The sequence below is a fragment of the Papio anubis genome, chromosome 9 (assembly GCF_008728515.1).
Source record: "Papio anubis isolate 15944 chromosome 9, Panubis1.0, whole genome shotgun sequence".
Lineage (NCBI taxonomy): Eukaryota > Metazoa > Chordata > Mammalia > Primates > Cercopithecidae > Papio > Papio anubis.
In genome coordinates, this window is record NC_044984.1 from 75393414 (window position 1) to 75412718 (window position 19305).

The following is a 19305-nucleotide window of genomic DNA, read 5'->3' on the forward strand; positions in this document are numbered from 1 at the left end:
AAATGTAGCCTTCATCTTTGAATTGTTTCCAATATGTTGACTTTGGTTGATTTAACTTTAGAAAAAGAGCCTGGAGTGCTTTCGTTTTATTGTTTATTTATTTATAAATTGTGATAAAGACCCATGTATATGGGAGGTCATCAAGGAAATAAATTGTAATGTTATTCTAAGAAGGAAGCTTATAACAGAAAGTAAATATAAACCTGAACTTTTCAGTAATTTAGTAATAAATATATGCAAAGTGCAGAAATCAGTGACTGAGAGCACAGATAAAGTTGCAACATTATGACTACTAAATATGGTTGTGTTGGAGGAAGATTTCAACAGTTATTTCATACAAAGTGCAATATGGCACTTTTTGAGAATTTCATATTATAGGCCACACTGCTAAAAATATATTAAGCTTTGTTCTTGGAATGGGAGAGGATAGTGGAATTGAAAGAAACATCTTAGATTTTACTAATTTAACTTTCTGTAGCTCAGTAACCAAATTTGTAGATTAGAAGCTATCAGTTACTCTCTGAGAAAATGCTATCATTCCCTCTGAAAGAAGACTTTTTTTCAGTATCAGTCTTATTCCCTTTTATAATATTTGAATAGTAAATACATATTTAAATTAAAACATTTTAGCTCTCAGAAAAGGGAAAGATGGAAATTGGCAGTGATGAAAAAATTGATGGGAAGAGAAGAATCATGTGAACATTTGCTACAAGCCACTTCTGGCACCCAGAGATCAAGACTGTGGAGGACAGGCTCCCTGCCTCTTAAAACCCCTTCAGACACCCACATACATTCACTGACTTAGCTCCATGTGTGAACCAAACACATTCCTCAGTCTCACGTATTTGATAAACAAGGCCACAGTCAAACATAGAATGGGCGAAGTTTATATTTGAAAAGACAGAGAAGACTCAGGGTAGGCTAAGGTGAAGAAGAGATCAAATCAGATTCAAGCAAGATTCTCTCAAAGGGCTGAGTCCAGGCTTTTATGCTGGATGTGAGTTAGCAGGCATTAATGAGCAAAGGGCAAGGACAAATACAAAAGTACCTTTTTTTTTTTTTTTTTTTTTGAGATGGGGTCTCGCCATGTTGCCCAGACTGGAGTGCAGTGGCTATTCACAGGTGTGATTATAGGGGAAAATAGAAAATTATGTAAAATAAGAAGTCCAGAAGGAATTTTAAAAGCTATCTTCTTTACAGATGGCTTTGGGGAGGCCTTCAATCCTGTCTCTGAGAGCTCACATGATGCAGGTGCATCTTTGACTTCTTTACCAGGACATCTAACATTTCTGTAGTGACTATTTATTTACAGGAGCTGAGATTCTTCCCATTTCATTTGCCCTGGAATGTATCCCTCTGCCTCTTAAATTACGAAATATGACAATTTCAAAGTTTATTTGAATTTGCTGAAACTGATAGATCTTAAGAATTTTATATCAGTCAGAATAACCTAGGATATGCTGCAGAAATAAACAACACCCAAATCTTCCTAGTACATCATAGCCCAGATATTTCTCGCTCATCCAACAAATTGATCGTGGGTTATTAGGAAGATTTGCCCCAGGTCATCCATCCTCACTCACAGATATAGGCTGACAGTACAGTCAACATGTGGGATGTCATTGGCCTTTGAGGCAGGGAGGCAGGGAGGAGGATGTGTAGTAAGTACCCGCTGGCTTTTGGAGACTACTTTGCTTGCATTCCTTCTCTTGTTAGTCCCTGGGCTACAGAAAGCGACATGGCCATGCTTCATTTCCACTGGGTATGAAAGTGAAATCTTACAAACGCCTAGAAGGAAGGCAACCAAAATCATGGTGGACAGCAGGAAGGATGATTGATAGCATCTTTCTCTTTGTGATCTGAAGGTTCTGTGTAGCCATTTATTATTGACTTTTCAGCTGTTTGAAGTTGATTTTGTTGAAAAAATAAAAAGCAGAAGCAAAATTTTTATGGCCCAGATTTTAGTTTCATAAAACTGAGTTTAGATGTTGTTATAAGTGGAAGAAATCCTTCTTTTTACAAGAAGAAAAATTTAAACTTATATTTTTACTTAAATATTTTTATTTGATCATAATTATGCTGACTATTAAGTTGATGAGTCAGTTAAACCAAAAACTAAGCAAGGTAGACCATTAAAATTTGTATTTTTATTTAAAAATATTTAAATCACCCATTCAGTATGTACACACATGCTTAAATAACTCAGAAGTTTTATTACATAAAAATATAGACTATCCCCTTTCTATCACTGCCCTCCAATTTTTCTCTTACCTGGAGTTTACCACTATTATTTTCTTAAGCATGTTTCCATACTGCTTGTGCACTTATATAATGCAAAACATAGATAAACACACAGACAACTTGTTCTGGCTATGTAAAAAACTAATTTTGGACATTGTTTCATATTGATATATGTATATATCACATATATATTGCATTCCTTTTAATGATGCACAATACGTATTTAAAATGTTAATAGATACTGATTTTGAGCCCTCCTAAGTTGCTAAACAAATTTATTTGCTCACCAACACTACACAAGAATGCTGTTTTCTCTTCACTCTCACTATAACTATGTATGATGTTTTTATATCAATCCAGAGGGGCAAATGACATCTTATAATTTTGATGTTAATTTTCTTGACTGTTAATAAGGTTGAGCATCTTTTTTTTACATTTACTGGTCATTTTTATTTTGTTTTCATCAGTGGATATCATGCTGAAATTGTTTCCCTATTGGATTTGTAAGTTTCTTCTTATTAATTGTACAAACACTTTAAATATTGCAAATATGTCTTTCCCTTGTTAAATATGTCGAAATTATGCTCTCCCCATACCCTGGCTTTATGTTCTCTTCTATTTTATGCACACACACACACATACATACTCTTGCATATATATACACACATATATACACACATGTGCTCAACTGAGTGTCAATATATAGGTAGTTGAGTGAAGTACATTTCAGAATCTGAATAAAGATCCTTTTTCACTTGTAAGTTAATGGAGGTTTTGGTTACTAAAATCCTTATTCCTATGACTGTTTGAGGAAGAAGAGGCAATGAGAGAGGATTTCTAGACTTTCCAGAAGTCATATAGAGCCCTGTTCGTGTTCCACAAGTCTTAAATCTTGTACAGGATCCTCTATGGAGAAACTCCTCCCATCTCAGAAAGTTACACTCTAGGCCCAGAAAAGTTTCTGTGACGTCTGTGCATGTGCATGGGCGCAGGTGAGGGTGTGAGGAACATACGTGGGGGAGGATATGTGTGGCTTAATACTAGTAACCAAAGAAACCAAAATTGAAACTGTTTCGCTTTTCAAATTGGAGAAGATTGGCTGTGTACGATGGCTCATGTCTGTAATACCACCACTTTGGGAGGCCGAGGCGGGCAGATCACCAGGTCAAGAGATCGAGACCATACTTGCCAACATGGTGAAACCCCATTTCTACTAAAACAAAAAATAAATAAATAAATAAATAAATAAATAAAGCTGGGTTTGGTGGTGCACACCTGTAGTCCCAGAAGGCTGAGGCAGGAGAATTGCTTGAACCTGGGAGGCGGAGGTTGCAGTGAGCTGAGATCATGCCACTGCATTCCAGCCTGGCAACAGAGCAAGACTGTATCTCACAAATAAAACAAAACAAAACAAAACAAAACAAACAAAAAAAACTGGAGAAGATTGAGAGCATCTGCATTGAGAGGAGTTAGATGCTCATGTTAGATTCAGGGAGTACTGATGATAATATAGATTAATTCAGTATTTCCAGAAAGCAATTTGATTATTCAGTTTTAATGTGCATGTGTTTGATTGTAGGAACCTAGCCTGCTAATGTAATTAGAAAGCAGTGTGACCAATATTTGTCTGCAAGAAACATCATCCTAGGATCATTTAAAATAATGACAATGTTGTGAAAGGCAATTAGTAACAACACAGGATTAATTTTATTATTGAACAGCCATTCATTGAATGGAATATTATGCCATAATTACCATAATTTTTGAGAATTCCTCAGGCCCTTGGGAAAAAGTTGTATTGCTATCCTCAATACAGAGGCAAACGATTAAACTATATAATAAGTATGTTTGTATATAGAAAGAGTAGAAAATACTCTAAAGTATATTTTTTAGTATTTTTACAGTGAGCATTGGTTACTGTTATAATCTGGGGAGACAAACCATTTAAAACCTGTCCACGTATTTAGAAGGAACAGTGAAGAGTCAGCACATAGAAGGCATTCAATTGACCTTTACTGAAATGATTTGATTTAAAATAAAACAAGAAACTCGTCATAGTAGAATAATCAAATCTTTGAGCTAGGAGGCTTCTCACAGGTCACTTGGTCTAGTCAGCCACAGTAAACCAGTCTCTAAGCTTAGCCAATTTATATTGGTAGATTCATTACCTGTAACTGCCTCTGGACCATGCTGATTTGCTGTCTCCTGCAGCAGTTCTGCATAATATTGCCTGCAGAGCCTACCCTCATTTGGATCTTAATATTGCCTCTTCCAAAAGGTACTCTTACTTAAAAAAAAATTGTCTAAAGGTAGTTTTAAAAAAGAAAATCCTAGGGTGTTAATATTTTCAATATTAAACTACTCTAAAGTTGCCAACAATTGAAAAAAATTCCAAGTTCAAGTTTTTTGAGTATTGTTTATAGAAGTATGTTGTATGTTTAAGGGCTTTCTTCTGTAATCAGATTGCTGTGAGCAAGTGAGCAAGTTGCTGTCATGAGTTTCCTTGTATGTAAAATGGGATTAATAATAACACCTGCTTCATAGGGAAAGGTTTTTTAAAATTAAATTTGTTAACATATATGACTTGAAGTCTTGGACTAGAGTAAAAGATTGATAAGTGTTATTTAGAGACTTCTGTTTTGAAGACAAGACAGAGAAAATATACTTCCTTCTAAATACAATAAAAAAACCTAGGACATTGTATATCAAACACACATAAGAAGACTCTGAAAGGTAGAGAGAAGGTCAACCAGCTAGGAAATTTAGCGATGTGAGGAATGGCATGGCAATGAGTTCCCTGGGTTCTGTTTTTCTTTCTTTTTGTAACCCACACTGGGTTTTTAAGAAGCTGGCAACCCAGAAGCACAAATAGGAACAGATTTTAAAAAGCCCCAATAAAAGCTTTCTCTCCCTGGCTACAGAACCAAGAAAGGGACAGCATAGCAAGACAGAAAACTTTTAGGTGAGTGCTGTCCTAATCCAGCCAAACACTCCAGAAAAATACTGTGGCCTCAATTTCATCCTTACCAGTAAAGACCTGGTGGAGAGTCTAGACTTCTGCTCTTGCCAGGGCGTACCAAGGTGCCCCAAACATTGACTTCTCCCTTGGTGGGGTCAGATTAGTTTATGTGGGGAGCTGAAACTTTCATTCTGGCTACGGTAAGAAGGTAAGGAGGTCCTCCCACCCAGCCATGTGGGAGGACATGAAGGGTATGGGGGAGCAGTCACAAAGTGCCCTTGTCCTTTCACCTAGGATGGTGTTATAAAAAGCTCTTGGGAGCCTGAATTATTACCGTGACCCATCATTCATGAGCCATCCTCCAGCTGAAGTGGTGTCAAGGAAACCTGGAGATTAATCGGGACTTACACCTGTGCCTGGTAGTAATGAGGTGGCTCCCTGCCCACCAGTACAGTGTCAGAGAAGACCTGGTAAAACAGAAGATTTAAATCAGATTATTATTTTTGTTTATTTTTTAATTTTTATTTTTATAGATTTAGAGGGTACAAGTACAGCTTTGTGACATGCATATATTGCTTATTGGTGGAGTCCGGGCTTTCAGCATAACCATCACCCAAAGAGCGTATGTTAAATCAGATTATTTAATAATCTGCAGAGTCTTGTAATATAAGACCTGAGGTGTCTAGATATGATTTACTCATTATACAAAGATCCAAAAATTATGTGTTATGCAAGAATCAGGAACATTTCACTCCGAATAAGAAAAACAATCAGTGGGTGCCAGCACTTAGATGATACAGAGTTTGGAATTACCTGACAAGTATTTTAAAACAGCCATCATAAAAGTGCTTCAATGAAAAATTATGAACACACTCAAAACAATTTTTTTTACAAAGTTTCCATAAATAAGTAGAAATGGTCAGCAAAGAAGTGAAATATATAAAAAATAACCAAATGGAAATTTTAGGACTTAAAAATACAATAATGAAAATGGAAACTCAGGGATGGGCTCAACAGCAGAATGCAGGTGACAGAGAAAAGAAGCAATGAACTGGAGCAGAGAAAAATATAAAATCATCTATAAGTGAATGAGTGAATATAATGTTGCCAACTGTAACACCAGTTTAGACATCTAGACTTGGTTTTCAGGGATAGCTTTCTCCAATTCCTAACCATGTGTCCTGGGTATGATTCTTATCTCTATTCTCTTGCCTTTAAAATGGAGAGTAAAAACTTCCCTAGTTACCCTATCTGGGTTCTAAATCCTATGCTTCTTGAAAGTTTACTCATATTCTCATTCATTCATTCATCAAACAAATATTGAATGACTAATACATGGCAAGTGCTGTATATATTCTCCTTGTAATCTTAGGATCTAAAAGAGTGTCATATGCTTCTTGTAGTCTTTAAGACTCTTTGTAAGACTACAAGAAGAATATGACATTGTCTCTGCATTCAGGTAGATTACAGTGTAATGAAGGAAACATCTGAGTGGAGCAATGTTCTAAGTTAAGCTATGTGATACGTGCTATGGTGGAGATACGTACACAGGTACACAGGGCTTAAGAACTACTTCGGGAGGGTGGTGGGAAAATGAAGGACAGCCACAGAAGTGGAAGCTGACTGAATTCAAGGAACTGCAAACTTTGTAATCAGTACAGCTGGAGTTGTGAAGTTGGATGAGTGGAAATGAAACAGAGTAGAACAACGGGTTTTGAGTGTCATCTAGAGCAGGGTCCCCAACCCCATGGACTGGGATTACAGGTGTGAGCCACTGTACCTGGCCTCTGTGGCTGTTATTTTTTAATGCTGCCACGGTATCTATAGCTGCTTTTAATCCAAAGCTTCATTTCACACAGGGCTCTTTGAGTGAATACCTGAAAGTGATATTCAGCTATTTAGCAAGAGCTTTTTTACTTGCTTCAATATATTTTCCTGTTATTTTGCGTTGTTACTATATTTGGTAGTCTGACATTGGAAGAAATGGACCATTACTATACTTGTATATTTTATTCTAATTCCCATTTTACTAAAAATGTGGTATATGTAAAGCCTTTTCTTTTGGAAAATGAGTTATAGTTCCTTAAAAAGGTATTCCATGTATCTACATGATTTCTGTGTTTTCAAAGGAAAACATTGATCAATTAAGAGATGAAAAGCCCTGAATTGCAAAGGTTTTTAAAAATAAATATTTTATATGCATGTCCCTTCTTTATTCAAATTATGACGCATTTCAAACATGCAGAAAAGAGCTTATATATTCTTTGTGAAATTGAAGACATCACATTTAACTGAAATAAAAAATACATATAGATATTTCAAAGCAGAATAGAATTTTTCAGTAAGTTTTTCTATTTGCAGCAGGTACCAAAACTTCAGTCACACATCTGCCATTTGCCCTTTCATAATCCCCAATGCCTCTGCACTGCACTTACATACAGTTTATTTCATCTATGTATAAAGCCTGATTTTGGTGCTCTATACTCTAGTTTTATACTCTAGATGGTACACTGTGTACCATCTTAAATATTTAGTTTACAGCTATCATTACTTGTCATAGAATGCACTAGGAAACGTTGTTTTAAGGCCAGCTCTATCAAACTAGAAATATAATAACTTTGTTAAGTGACAATATATTTTTAAAGCAATCATTCACTTTTACTTTTCAATTATTTTTCAGGTTTGTGGAAGGAATGCTTAACATTTGTTACAATGCCATTGATCGTCATATTGAAAACGGTAAAGGGGATAAGATTGCTATCATCTATGACAGTCCTGTTACAAACACTAAAGCAACCTTTACCTATAAAGAAGTTCTGGAGCAGGTAATATCATAAACTTTATATATATATATATATATAGGAAGTCATATAGAAATTACTTAAATAGCATACATTCTCATTGTAGAGCCTTCAGTTCTCTAATGCATTGAAATATGCTGCCATGTTTTTCTTTTGATACACATTGGAAATGAATACAGGTGTGTTAACTCATGTAGACAGTTTTTATAGCCTTCAATTTATGTTTCACAGTGCTAAATGATGCTCATTTTACAGGGAGAGGATGGCAAATCCTGAGAATATGTGTCAGCCTTTCTCTGGTCTTTGCTCTTCATCCACATTACCATCACCTTTGGCTGCTCCCCAGATCTTGTACTATTGAAACAGTCTTCCAACTGCCTTCCCTGTCACCAGGCTCTGCCCATGTTAGATGATCACCAGTGTGTTTTTCCTAAGAAACAACATATTTCTCTACGCCACTTAAAAATCTATTTCTTTAAAAATGCTGTTATTCAGAGAGTAAAATCTAGATTGCTGTGGTGTCTAAGACATTTTGAAATCTGGTCATAGCATTCCTTCTAAGCTTCATTTTCCAAAATTCTTGACAATGCACACAACCCTTTCTTTTGCCCTGGATGTCTTGTTATTCCCTTAGACACTCCTGGGCCTTTGTAGCTCTTTGAACATGTTCATTCCTTTGGCTTATTTGCTCTTTTCAGTTCTTTCCCATCTGTGTAGTTTTTAGGTGGATCATATTAAGTGATGAGTTAGGAGATTTTTCTCTTTTATTAACATTAGGGTAGAAATAGGGCCTCAGAAGTAATTATAAAAAGTATTTGGGAAATACTTTTCCCAAATGGACTATGGAAAAGTTACTCAAATTCTGTGGAATATTTACGAAAAATGATTTAAAGAGAGGTAATGGTGTAAGGCAGATTTCTCAACTTTGGCACTATTGATATTTTGGATCAGATAATATTTTGTTGTGGGTGCTGCCATGTATGTGGCACGATATTTAGCAGCATCCCTGCCTCCACCTAACAGATGCTGATAACACACCCCCACCTCCCCGAGTTGCGATGTCTGCACACATTGCTAATGTCTGCTGAATGGTAAGATTGCCACTGGTTGAGAAACAGAAGTTGAGCAGAGTCTGTCATGCCAGGGTTTGGAGGCATTTGCTTTGACATGAAGGCTTTTAAAATTGCATTCTCTCCTTTTGCTTTTTGAACCCATTTAAGGGTTCCATTCCATTTTTAGAAAGTTTCATCAACTCTCCCTAACTCTTTGAAATTATATTCTTTTTCATCAGCAAGTTCTTATTTTGCCTTGTAAGAAATTTCAAGAAAGGCAACTCAGATTAAATAATCACCTTTCCAGTACTGAGTTGTTGCAAACAAGAGAGAAGAGTTAGACCGATTTGCTTAGACTGGGTGTCAGCCTGGTTGTAGCAACAAATTCCAACCTCAGCTAATTTAAACATTAAAGAAAGACCTTATGCAAAGGGAAGACTGAAGAGCCAGGCTTAGAAAAATAGTAAACCCTAAGGGAGAAAGAGCAGATGTGAGGAGTTAAGAAGAACCCACAAACTGTCCAGTAACTAGGCTCGCTGCCTTGAGTCAATCTTCTAGATTGAAAGACAGAGTAGGAACATCTGTTGTGCTGAACCCCTATTGACTCCAGTGGGGATGGCACCAAGTTCAAGAGGCCAAAGAAGAGACCCAGAGCCCCATACAAGTCATGGGGTTTTACTGGGGCCTTACATACTGGGGAGAGTCCACTGGTGGCAGGCTGGGCAGGAGAACCGCACGACTTGCAAAAAGCATGCAGTTTCTATAGCATCTTCACTTAGCACCATCCCCCTAACAGTCTCTGCCTGGCAACTTCCATTTACCCTAATTCAAAAGGCTTTGATCCCAGACTGGATAGGGCTGACATATTGCTCAGATATAAGGAATGGATATGTGGATTGGCCACTCCTGGATTTGTATTCCCTAGCTCAGCAATCTGAACAAATATCCAGGTGTGCCTGTCATACAGGGTCTTTCTCAAGGTGTGGTCAAGTCAAGTCATTGCTGTCGAGGCATCTACCATACAGCACTCACTTGGCCAAACTTAGGTGACTTGCCTAAACAATCAGGCAGTGGGGAGGAAATATCTTGTCCTCTTTTGATTTAATAGTAGGAACTGGGGCCCTCTCTCCCTCTAGGATGCAAACAAGGGGAATTTCAGTCTACTAAGAATGGGGTTCAAATGCTGGGCAGCTCAAGACAGAAAAAAAAATAATAATAATAATAATGCTGCAAATACATCGTCTGGTATTTTTTATTGGTCCGTAACTGAAAACTATATTTTTGGGATTAAGTATACAGATACAGCTCTCACATTGGGGGTGAGTTAGAAAGGCACTCTGTTACCAAATGAGCTTGTTATTCTTACGAGGTTGCTTTCTATTGTAAGAGATAATGTCGATTTCCTGAAAACCTATTATAATCTATGTTTTGTTTTAGGATTGCATTTTCAGCTTAGAAGAGGTTTAGTCTATGATTAAAAATGGTGCCTGTGATTCTGGCATATTGCTGCACTCTCATGAAAACACTGGCAAATTCTTATTGGTATACAAATGTATACCAAAATGTAAGTTTACTTACATATTGTAAAAATATTACCCATATCCACATATTGAATTTGATACATCATCAAACATCAGAGTCAAGGAAAAAGCTTTAGAGAAACCTAAAATAAGAGTTGTTGCCATTCTCATTTTCTATTGTTGGTTTTCAATTAATTAATTACATAAGTGTATATGACAATTATACACATATGTTTTGCTTAGAAGCTTTCCTGCTAACTCATTTTTCAAACCCTTTCTGTGTTTGTGCTGGTTCCCTGGTTTCAGTTTAGCCTGACATCAAAGTAGCTGAAAGGGCTGTTTCTCTCACATGCTGACAGCTCTGATTCCCCAGGCTTTTCTTCTCTAAAGTACTGAAGGAAGAACTGTTAGGAAAGAGAGAAGCATTATGTGCTACTTTGATTACTTGCTTCTGATTCCCTGTGGCCTTTATTTTGTTAAGTAGAGAAGACAGAGAAAGAAAAGATTTAATGGATAATTCCATTGAGAACAAACAAAAAGAAGTGCCTTTGTACGTTACTTGTTTTAATCTCCCATGTTTCATTTCTACTGGAAGTTTCTGGCTAGATAATACTTGATTAAATTAGTTTGTATTTCTTATTTAATTAATGAGCCAACAAGACAGGCTACTTTGTCTTGGTAACATGAAAGATCTGAAAATTTTACAGAATGATCGAGAAGCAGAAGTTTTCCAAAACTATCATTTTTTCTATAGATCTGAAAATACTTAAAATAATCCTTTATTAAGGTCTTTGTACAGAGATTTGGACCTAGTTTAAGATCCATCGTTCATTCAACAAATATTTGTTTTGTATGCCAAACCCTGATAGGAATAAGCGATACAAAGTAAATGAACCCATTTCTTATTGTCAAGGAGATAAGAAAACATGTAAACAAGCAATTTCAATATAACCGAATAAGGATCATAATAGGGGTTAATGTTATATTCTGTAGGAACACATGTGAAGGCAGTCAACTCAGTCAGAGGTAAATAGAGTCTAGGGAGATTTCTGGAAGAGTTAATGCCTAAAGTTATCCCGATTGCCTACCCTCCACTTGAAGTAATTTTTCCTCTAGATATCTTATGGTCCATGTTACCTGAATGTTATGTTCTCAGTGAGATGTTTTCTGAGCACACGAAATACAAATGTTCCTTTCCACACCACTTCATAAATTCATTTTTTCACTTTCTTTTTTTTTTTTTTTTTTTTTTTTTTGAGACAGAGTCTCACTCTGTAGCCCAGGCTGAAGTGCAGTGGCCGGATCTCAGCTCACTGCAAGCTCCGCCTCCCGGGTTCACGCCATTCTCCTGCCTCAGCCTCCCGAGTAGCTGGGACTACAGGTGCCCACCACCTCGCCCGGCTAGTGTTTTGCATTTTTTAGTAGAGACGGGGTTTCACCGTGTTAGCCAGGATGATCTCGATCTGCTGACCTCGTGATTCGCCCGTCTTGGCCTCCCAAAGTGCTAGGATTACAGGCTTGAGCCACCGCGCCCGGTCTTCACTTTGTTTTTAATTTAGTATTTATTATTCAGTATCATTCCTTACATTTTATTATTCTGTCTTTTTTAGTGTCATTTTCTCTTCTAGAGTGTAAGTTCCATGAGGGCAGTGACTTTGTATTTGTTTGCAGAATGGTGCCTTGCATGTAGTGAATAGTTTTTGAATGATGAATGAGTTAATGAAAGAATAAATGAATGAAATACTTCTTGAAATTTCTAAATGACTCTAGCTTCTTTTACTGTAGGAATGTCTTAGATTTAAATTGTATCAGTAATGGAATTGGATTATCTTTCCAAGTAAACTCCAATTCTATCTGTGAAGGATTTTAATTTATTTACATTCAGCTTGGTAGTTCAAGATGAATATATCCTCCTTGGATTTCCCATACTTATAACTCAGAAGATCTGCATTCTAGAAGACAGGTATATTTTTATTGTATCCTGGCTCTTGTTAGCTCTTTCCAAGTTAGTCATTATATTAAGCCCCAGTGAAATAAAAGGTATGTGTGAGAGTGTATTTATATGTGTATGTATTTCTTATATATATACTTCTAGTCATTTTAAAGTATCCTTATATTTATTTTCACCATCACTAATTTTATTTTGAATTTACTTCTGTGTGTGGCAAGTGTGCTTTTTTTTTTTTTTAATTTCAACAATTGTGTATTTTTATGTATTTATTCACTAAATAAGAACGTGACCCCTGAAGGGCATTTGAGCAATTTTCATGAATACATGTATACTGGGAAAATTGATAAAACCAATTGTGTGTTTAATTTTCCTGATTTAATTCAAACAGCAAATGCCTATTATCTTATCTAAAGGTAATTTTTTGAAGCATAATTATGGCAGTAGTTGTAATTATAAAGGTCAAATAATTTAGAGGAGAAAAGTATTCTGAAATCAAGGACCATGTCCCATGAGAATTCTTCCTTCCAACCCCTGCCCTGTAGGATATTTTCTTCAAAGTATGTATTCCATCTACCCAGACATATGTCAGAGTAAGATAATCTGACATTTTTTCATCTGTCATATCAGTATTTCCTTAAGCAAACACTTAAGACACAAAATCCAGGACTTGCAGAAATTCAGCCCTGTCAGTGGTTGTCTTTGCTCAGGGGAAAAGATGCAGTGGCGTGTATTGTCTGTTTCCTTTCCTTAAATTTCCTAAACAAACAATAAAAACTTCATTTGTATTATAGTCAGTGCCACTAAAAAGTGTGTCTCTGTAAGTTAAATTACCTTTTCCATGCTTGGTAAGTAGGGGAATGATGCTAGCATGAGGTAGAAGTTATAGTTGTTCATGCGTTTCTTTTCCTGGCATGCAATTTTTGAACTTTTATTGATATATAATATATATTCAGATAGGAGAACAGATCACAAGAATAAATTTTGTTAGATTTTCACAAACAAAATAATTCCATGTAAGCAGGCAAGGAAACAGAATATTTCCAGGCCCCCAGAAGCCCATGTTATACCTCTGTTTAGTCATTTCTTACTCAGCCCCTACATGATTGCTATTCAGACATCTAAAGGTTTACCTGCTTTTGAGCTTTATACAAATTGAGTAATACCATGTATTCTTTAGTGTCTGGATTTTTTTCACTCAACTTTCTGTTGATGAGTTTCACTCATTTCATTGCAAGAGGTTGTAGTTTGCTTATTTGGGTAATGTCTGGTTTGGGGTTATTACAAATAATGTTGCTATAAATATGTTTGTACACAAATTTTGTTGACAATATTTATGCATTTTATTGGGGATGAGCTTAGGAATGAGATGAATCGTTCATAGGGTATTCCCACGTTGGACATTAGTAGATAGTGCCAAACAATTTTCCAGAGTAGTTGCACTAATTTATATTCCTATCTGGAGTTTATGAGAATGTCAGCTGTAAACACTTAGTGTTGACAATTCCAGATCTTTCTAATTTTGCCCTTTCTAGTGAATGCATAGTGGTATTGCATTGTGATTTATTTATTTTTTTCCCTAATGACAAATAAAGTTGAACTTCTTATCCGGTGCCTGATGGTCATTTGTCTTTTATTTTGTTTTATTTTATGTTTGCAGAGATGGTATCTCGCTATATCCCAGGCTGGTCTCAAACTCCTGGGCTCAAGCAATCCTCCCATCTCAGCCTCCCAAAGTGTTAGAATTATAGGTGTGAGCCACCACACCTGACTAAATGCTGATACTATTCTCTGAAGTGCCATTAATATCTTTTGTCCATTAATTTTTTATTGGATTATTAGCATGCCATGTTTTGAAGTTTTAGAGAGAGACATTGTCACAATTAAAGAGAAGACCTTACCAATATTAGAAAGCCTTAAGAAAAATAATAAAGATTCTTTAGTGAACTGTTGGTGAGTTAAATGATTTTAGGAATCTAAAGTTGGGAATACATTTGCCCCTGTTTTGAAAATAATTAATATTAAGATCTACACTCTCTCAGTCTCTACTGGCCATTCTTTGAAAGCAAATTTTGAAATGAAAGCTCGCCAGTAGAATATTATGCAACAGGAAGTACCAGTGCTAGTGTTCAAGGATCTACAGAAGCTTATGCTGTGTTAATGCATTTATTAATGTTAAAAGACTCTAGTTACATTGATTTTAAGTGGTCTTAAAATTTTAAGTGGTCCAACCATATTTTTTTGTGAGCTATGTTGTATAATGCATGTATAATGTATATATTGTATAATGCTTGTGTACATATAATGTACACAAGCAGAAAGCCTTGTATTTCATTTTAATTAGATGAGTATATGCTAAATACTGACTTAAATTTTTATCAAAATTGTAACTGGAACTTTGTTTTAAAGCACTTTACAACTTACTAAAATTTAGGTTAAATTTCGAGAGGATTCAATATAAAGAAGATAAGCACTAGACAAATTTTAATAGAAAATATAGGGAATTATTAAATGATGAAGCAACTATTTAGTATTTCCTATTTTCCCCATTTATTCACAATTATAAGTGGCTAAAACCTCTTTCAAACTGAATCCAAAAGAGCAACAATACAACCAACCCCTTGAATATTCTCAGCCAGATTTTTAGAAATTATATTGTCCATGAAATCAAGACCCCTGTTGGAAGTGTAAACTCACTTCGTTTCACTTTCCCCCATGCCAGAAACTATTTTACCACTCTTTGAAGTCCAGAGCACTTTGCTTACACCTTCTCCTAATGTATTGGTTCATTTTTGCTTTTTAATCCAGTTATTAGTGTACCTATGTAATCTTCCTACCAGAGAAAAAGCTCCTTGAGATAAGGGTAATGTTTTATTCACTTTTTCACCTACACAGTAGCTAATGTAGGCCTCATAGTACATGGAGTCATATTATGTAGTGAATGAGTTTGTGAATAAACATTTAATAATTCATTTATAAGAAAGTAAAATCTAATCATTATCTAAGATAAATGATTAGTTCCAAAAATATCACTTGCCATCACACTGTGATTTTTGTTTTTATATATTAAGAATTTTTTTTTTTAAACAGAATGAGAATCTTTCTCCTTTTAGTTCATTTTCTGACTTTGAAGATTTGTGTCCTGTCTCATTTAAAGCCCTGATTAAAACACTTACCTTACTTCTTCAGGGTGACTAAACCCTGACCTTTTAGAAAGTTACCTGAAAATCTGTAGGCCATCTGCTTTGAATTTATTTTCTTGGACTAGAATGATCATGGTGTGAAATTTCTTTATTGAAAACATGCTTATGGAACACATATTATATATTTGACACTACTAGAGACACCATGGGTTTCAGTAGTGAATGAGATAATCTTTACGGAAATTGCATTCTAGTTGGGAGTATGTACTACGAATAAAAAGATAATACAATATAAATAGGTATGAGAGAAGAACAATAAAAGACCAGAGAGGGACTTTGCCTGCCATTTGAGATAGGCTTGTCAGCGAAAGTACATGTCACTTATGAAATGATATTTGAGCATAGACCCAAATAAAGAGTGAGATAGGAACTATGTGAATATTTGAGTGAAAATTATATTAGACAGGGCTCTGAAGCAAGAATAGATTCAGACCATTGGAAAAGCCATGAGGACTCAGACCTCATGAGAAGGGAATGCTGGAAAGTGATGTTAGGTGAGTATCCAGGAGTCAGATCATATAGAACCTTGCAGGCCATGGTCAAGACTGTATCTGATTTCAAGGATGATGGGAAGCTCCATATTGTGAAAGAATTCACTTTGGCATCTCTGAAGATGAAGAGACTGTAGTGGGTAAGATTGGAAACAGGGAGATGACAAATGAATCGGCACCCCATAACATAAATCCTCTAAGAACAGCAGTATTTACTTACATGTGGGAAATTAAGGGATAGGATAGATACAGTCTGTGCCGTGAGATTCTGGAAGCTATTCTGTGTATGTGCCTGGTCTTGGATCCCTGGCTACATCCAGTGTGTTTGAAAGAAGTCTGGTTGAACCAATTATACAGCAGTTACCTGTAAATGCCCTGCTTCATCCCCATATTTTCAGGTATTTTGTGAGCATTCTAAGAAATTGTTTCTGTATAATTTTCAAGTAGAATTCTGGGAAAAGAAGATTATCTGTTGTAAGTACTTTAGTTCCCTTTCTTTCACATACACACATACACTTTAAGGATGATTTTCATAATTAAACCTTTACTTAATAATTGATACACTATCCCCCCTCCCACCCAAATTTGTAAATGTTAGGTCAAAGGCTAAGCTGCTAAAATAAGGATGTGCAGTAATATAGTGGCTTAATTTTTTTAAATAATGTATTTCTCTTTTGTAATAATCTAAAGATTATGAGGTTTAGCTTGGCATGACCCGAGATTATTAAGTCTTATTGAACCTTCATCTTCCAGCTCATTGCCTTCATCTGCATCATTGAAGCTGAGGCAAAGACATGTATGTCCCAACTCTTGGGAAGGTGGAGGAGGATACAGAGGAATGGACATGGTATTTAATATCCACACAGAGAAATATCATATATGCCTTCCACACACATCCCATTTGGCTATTGGCTGCCAGGAAGGCTGGAAAAAGTAGGGTAGGTAGAGGCATCTTGATGGGGAGTTAGGAGTTCCTGCCACAAGTACTGTTTCATTTCATAGGCAAAATAAATATCAGATCTTACACATAAATAATTGTAACCTGTTAATGTCAATAAATTGTAAGTCCGGGGAAATAAATAATAGCTGAAATTGAAGTCTCATAGGTGGCACGCTAGAGATTAAGAACAAAGCTGTCAGTGATGTATTCCTCAGACACATACTGAATGCTTATTGTGTATTATTTATTGAATTAGGCAGTGGGGCCACACAGATGAATTAAAACATGATTCCAGAATTTCAGGAGTTTATAGTTTGCCCAGTGAGAAATACACAAAAGCTACTGAATGTAGTGTGATAATGTAACAACAAAGCTTTGTGCATTTGCAGCATGGAGAAGGGACCAACCTGGCCACAGCAGTTCAGAGAAGGCTTCACTGTGGAGGTGATGTAGAAGCTAGGTCATGTCATAAAAATAGAATTGTGTGCCCCACCCATAGGTGACCCTTCTACAGGTGTCCCCTGAAGGTCTGCAGAAGATTTATCCACGAGGTGGATTTGACATAGTTAATAATGAAAATGTGCACCCCGAGAACAAAACCGACTGCTTTTGTTGTCTTAAGTTCTAGGGCAAGAAGATGAATTAAGTAGGAAACAATATAGAAAGATCATTGGAGAATAAAGGAAGGAGACAGGCAGTCAAAGTTTAGTAGGAAGAGAATAGAAGAAGAAAAAAAAAATGTCCTTACAAGTGGACGTGAGGAGAGTTGGTCACGATAAACACCAGTACCTGTTATACAGCAATGTAAAGACAGCTACACGCATCAACAACTTTCTGTTTCTGGCCTTTAAAAATTAACATATGAAACTACAAAATCATTTAACCAAGCACAACTTTCATAACAAGTAGAGTATAAAGCTAACTAACATAAATTGAGGATACTGAGTGGCTAAAGTGATGCAAATTAATATATTAGAACCACATTTTGAGTATATAAGACAAAGTATTTTTCATATAAGGTTTTTTGAAATAGATAAATATGTAGCTATGAAAAATGATGCCACTGAATATTTTAATTCATTTGGAAGTTTTATGCTCACGTTTGTGCACTGTGTAGATATATGTAATAGTTAAGTAAAATGAATTTGAATAAATCAATATAGGTTGCATTCAATAGAATTGTTGTCAAGATTAGAGACCTTGGAGATATTGATTGTTCATTTTCTCATGCCATACTTGATTTAAAAGCATTTCATTTCCATTAGAAAGTTGAATAATGTTAACTTTATCATGTATAGGTTTTATGGGAAATTTGATATATTTTAGAATATTTATCATAAATTCTTGGCACATATGATGGTCTATGTTTGTTTTGTTTATTAGTTACTGGTGTATGCACTGTAATTGTGAATTTTTCTTCTCTTTAAATGTGTATGGGGCTCCTTTGGTTGAGTGATGTAGATGTTAAAACTGACCCAGCTATTGCAATGATCTCATGTCCTTGTGCCATTCCTGGGATGTTTAGCAAGTTCTCTATGAGACTTTCACATATATTGATTGGCTTTTGGGTTGTATTGATCAATGAAACTGTAAAGGTTAACGGGAACATTGCCCAATCCTGGGAAGTGTGGTTGGTGTACTCAGGATTGTTGCCATGTTTTATGTACTGCCTGTGGAAGTGCTGGGGGTGTTTGTTTTAGAACTTTCATTAAATAATCACAGCAGAATTGATCTAAACAATGCAGCAGGATTCTGTTGACATCTTTTGCATCTTTTATATTTGTCTTTCTTTAAGAGGAAAAAGCCTCTAAGAAACCAATTGGGCATTTTTTTTTTTCATGAAATAGTGAGGCATATAAATGCTTTATAAAGACAAAAAGTTTTTACACACTTTTGGTGTTGACCTAAATTATTTTTATTTTAGTGTATTATTAAGCCTAGGCCTTAATGTTCCCGTTTTACAGCTTACTACATATATAAAGCCAAATCTGAGTTACAGGGAGGGTAAGAACAAACCCACAAAGCCAATCAAGCTCAACATGACAATATTAATTTAATATAATGAATGACATTGCCTTGCTGGAGCTGAATGACTGATTGTAAAATGTGTTTGATGCTATGACCCTGGGGCTTTGAGTTTGGTGACATGT

General features: G+C 35.8%; 1 protein-coding gene across 1 annotated transcript in view; it reads left to right on the forward strand.

The window, feature by feature from the left end:
* The window catches only part of ACSS3 (acyl-CoA synthetase short chain family member 3), a 178546-nt gene that overhangs the window by 22139 nt on the left and 137102 nt on the right, over positions 1–19305 (forward strand). The window contains exon 2 of the mRNA XM_003906834.5: positions 7881–8025. Within this exon, the coding sequence (XP_003906883.1) occupies positions 7881–8025 (145 nt within the window). The remainder of the gene's footprint in view (positions 1–7880; positions 8026–19305) is intronic.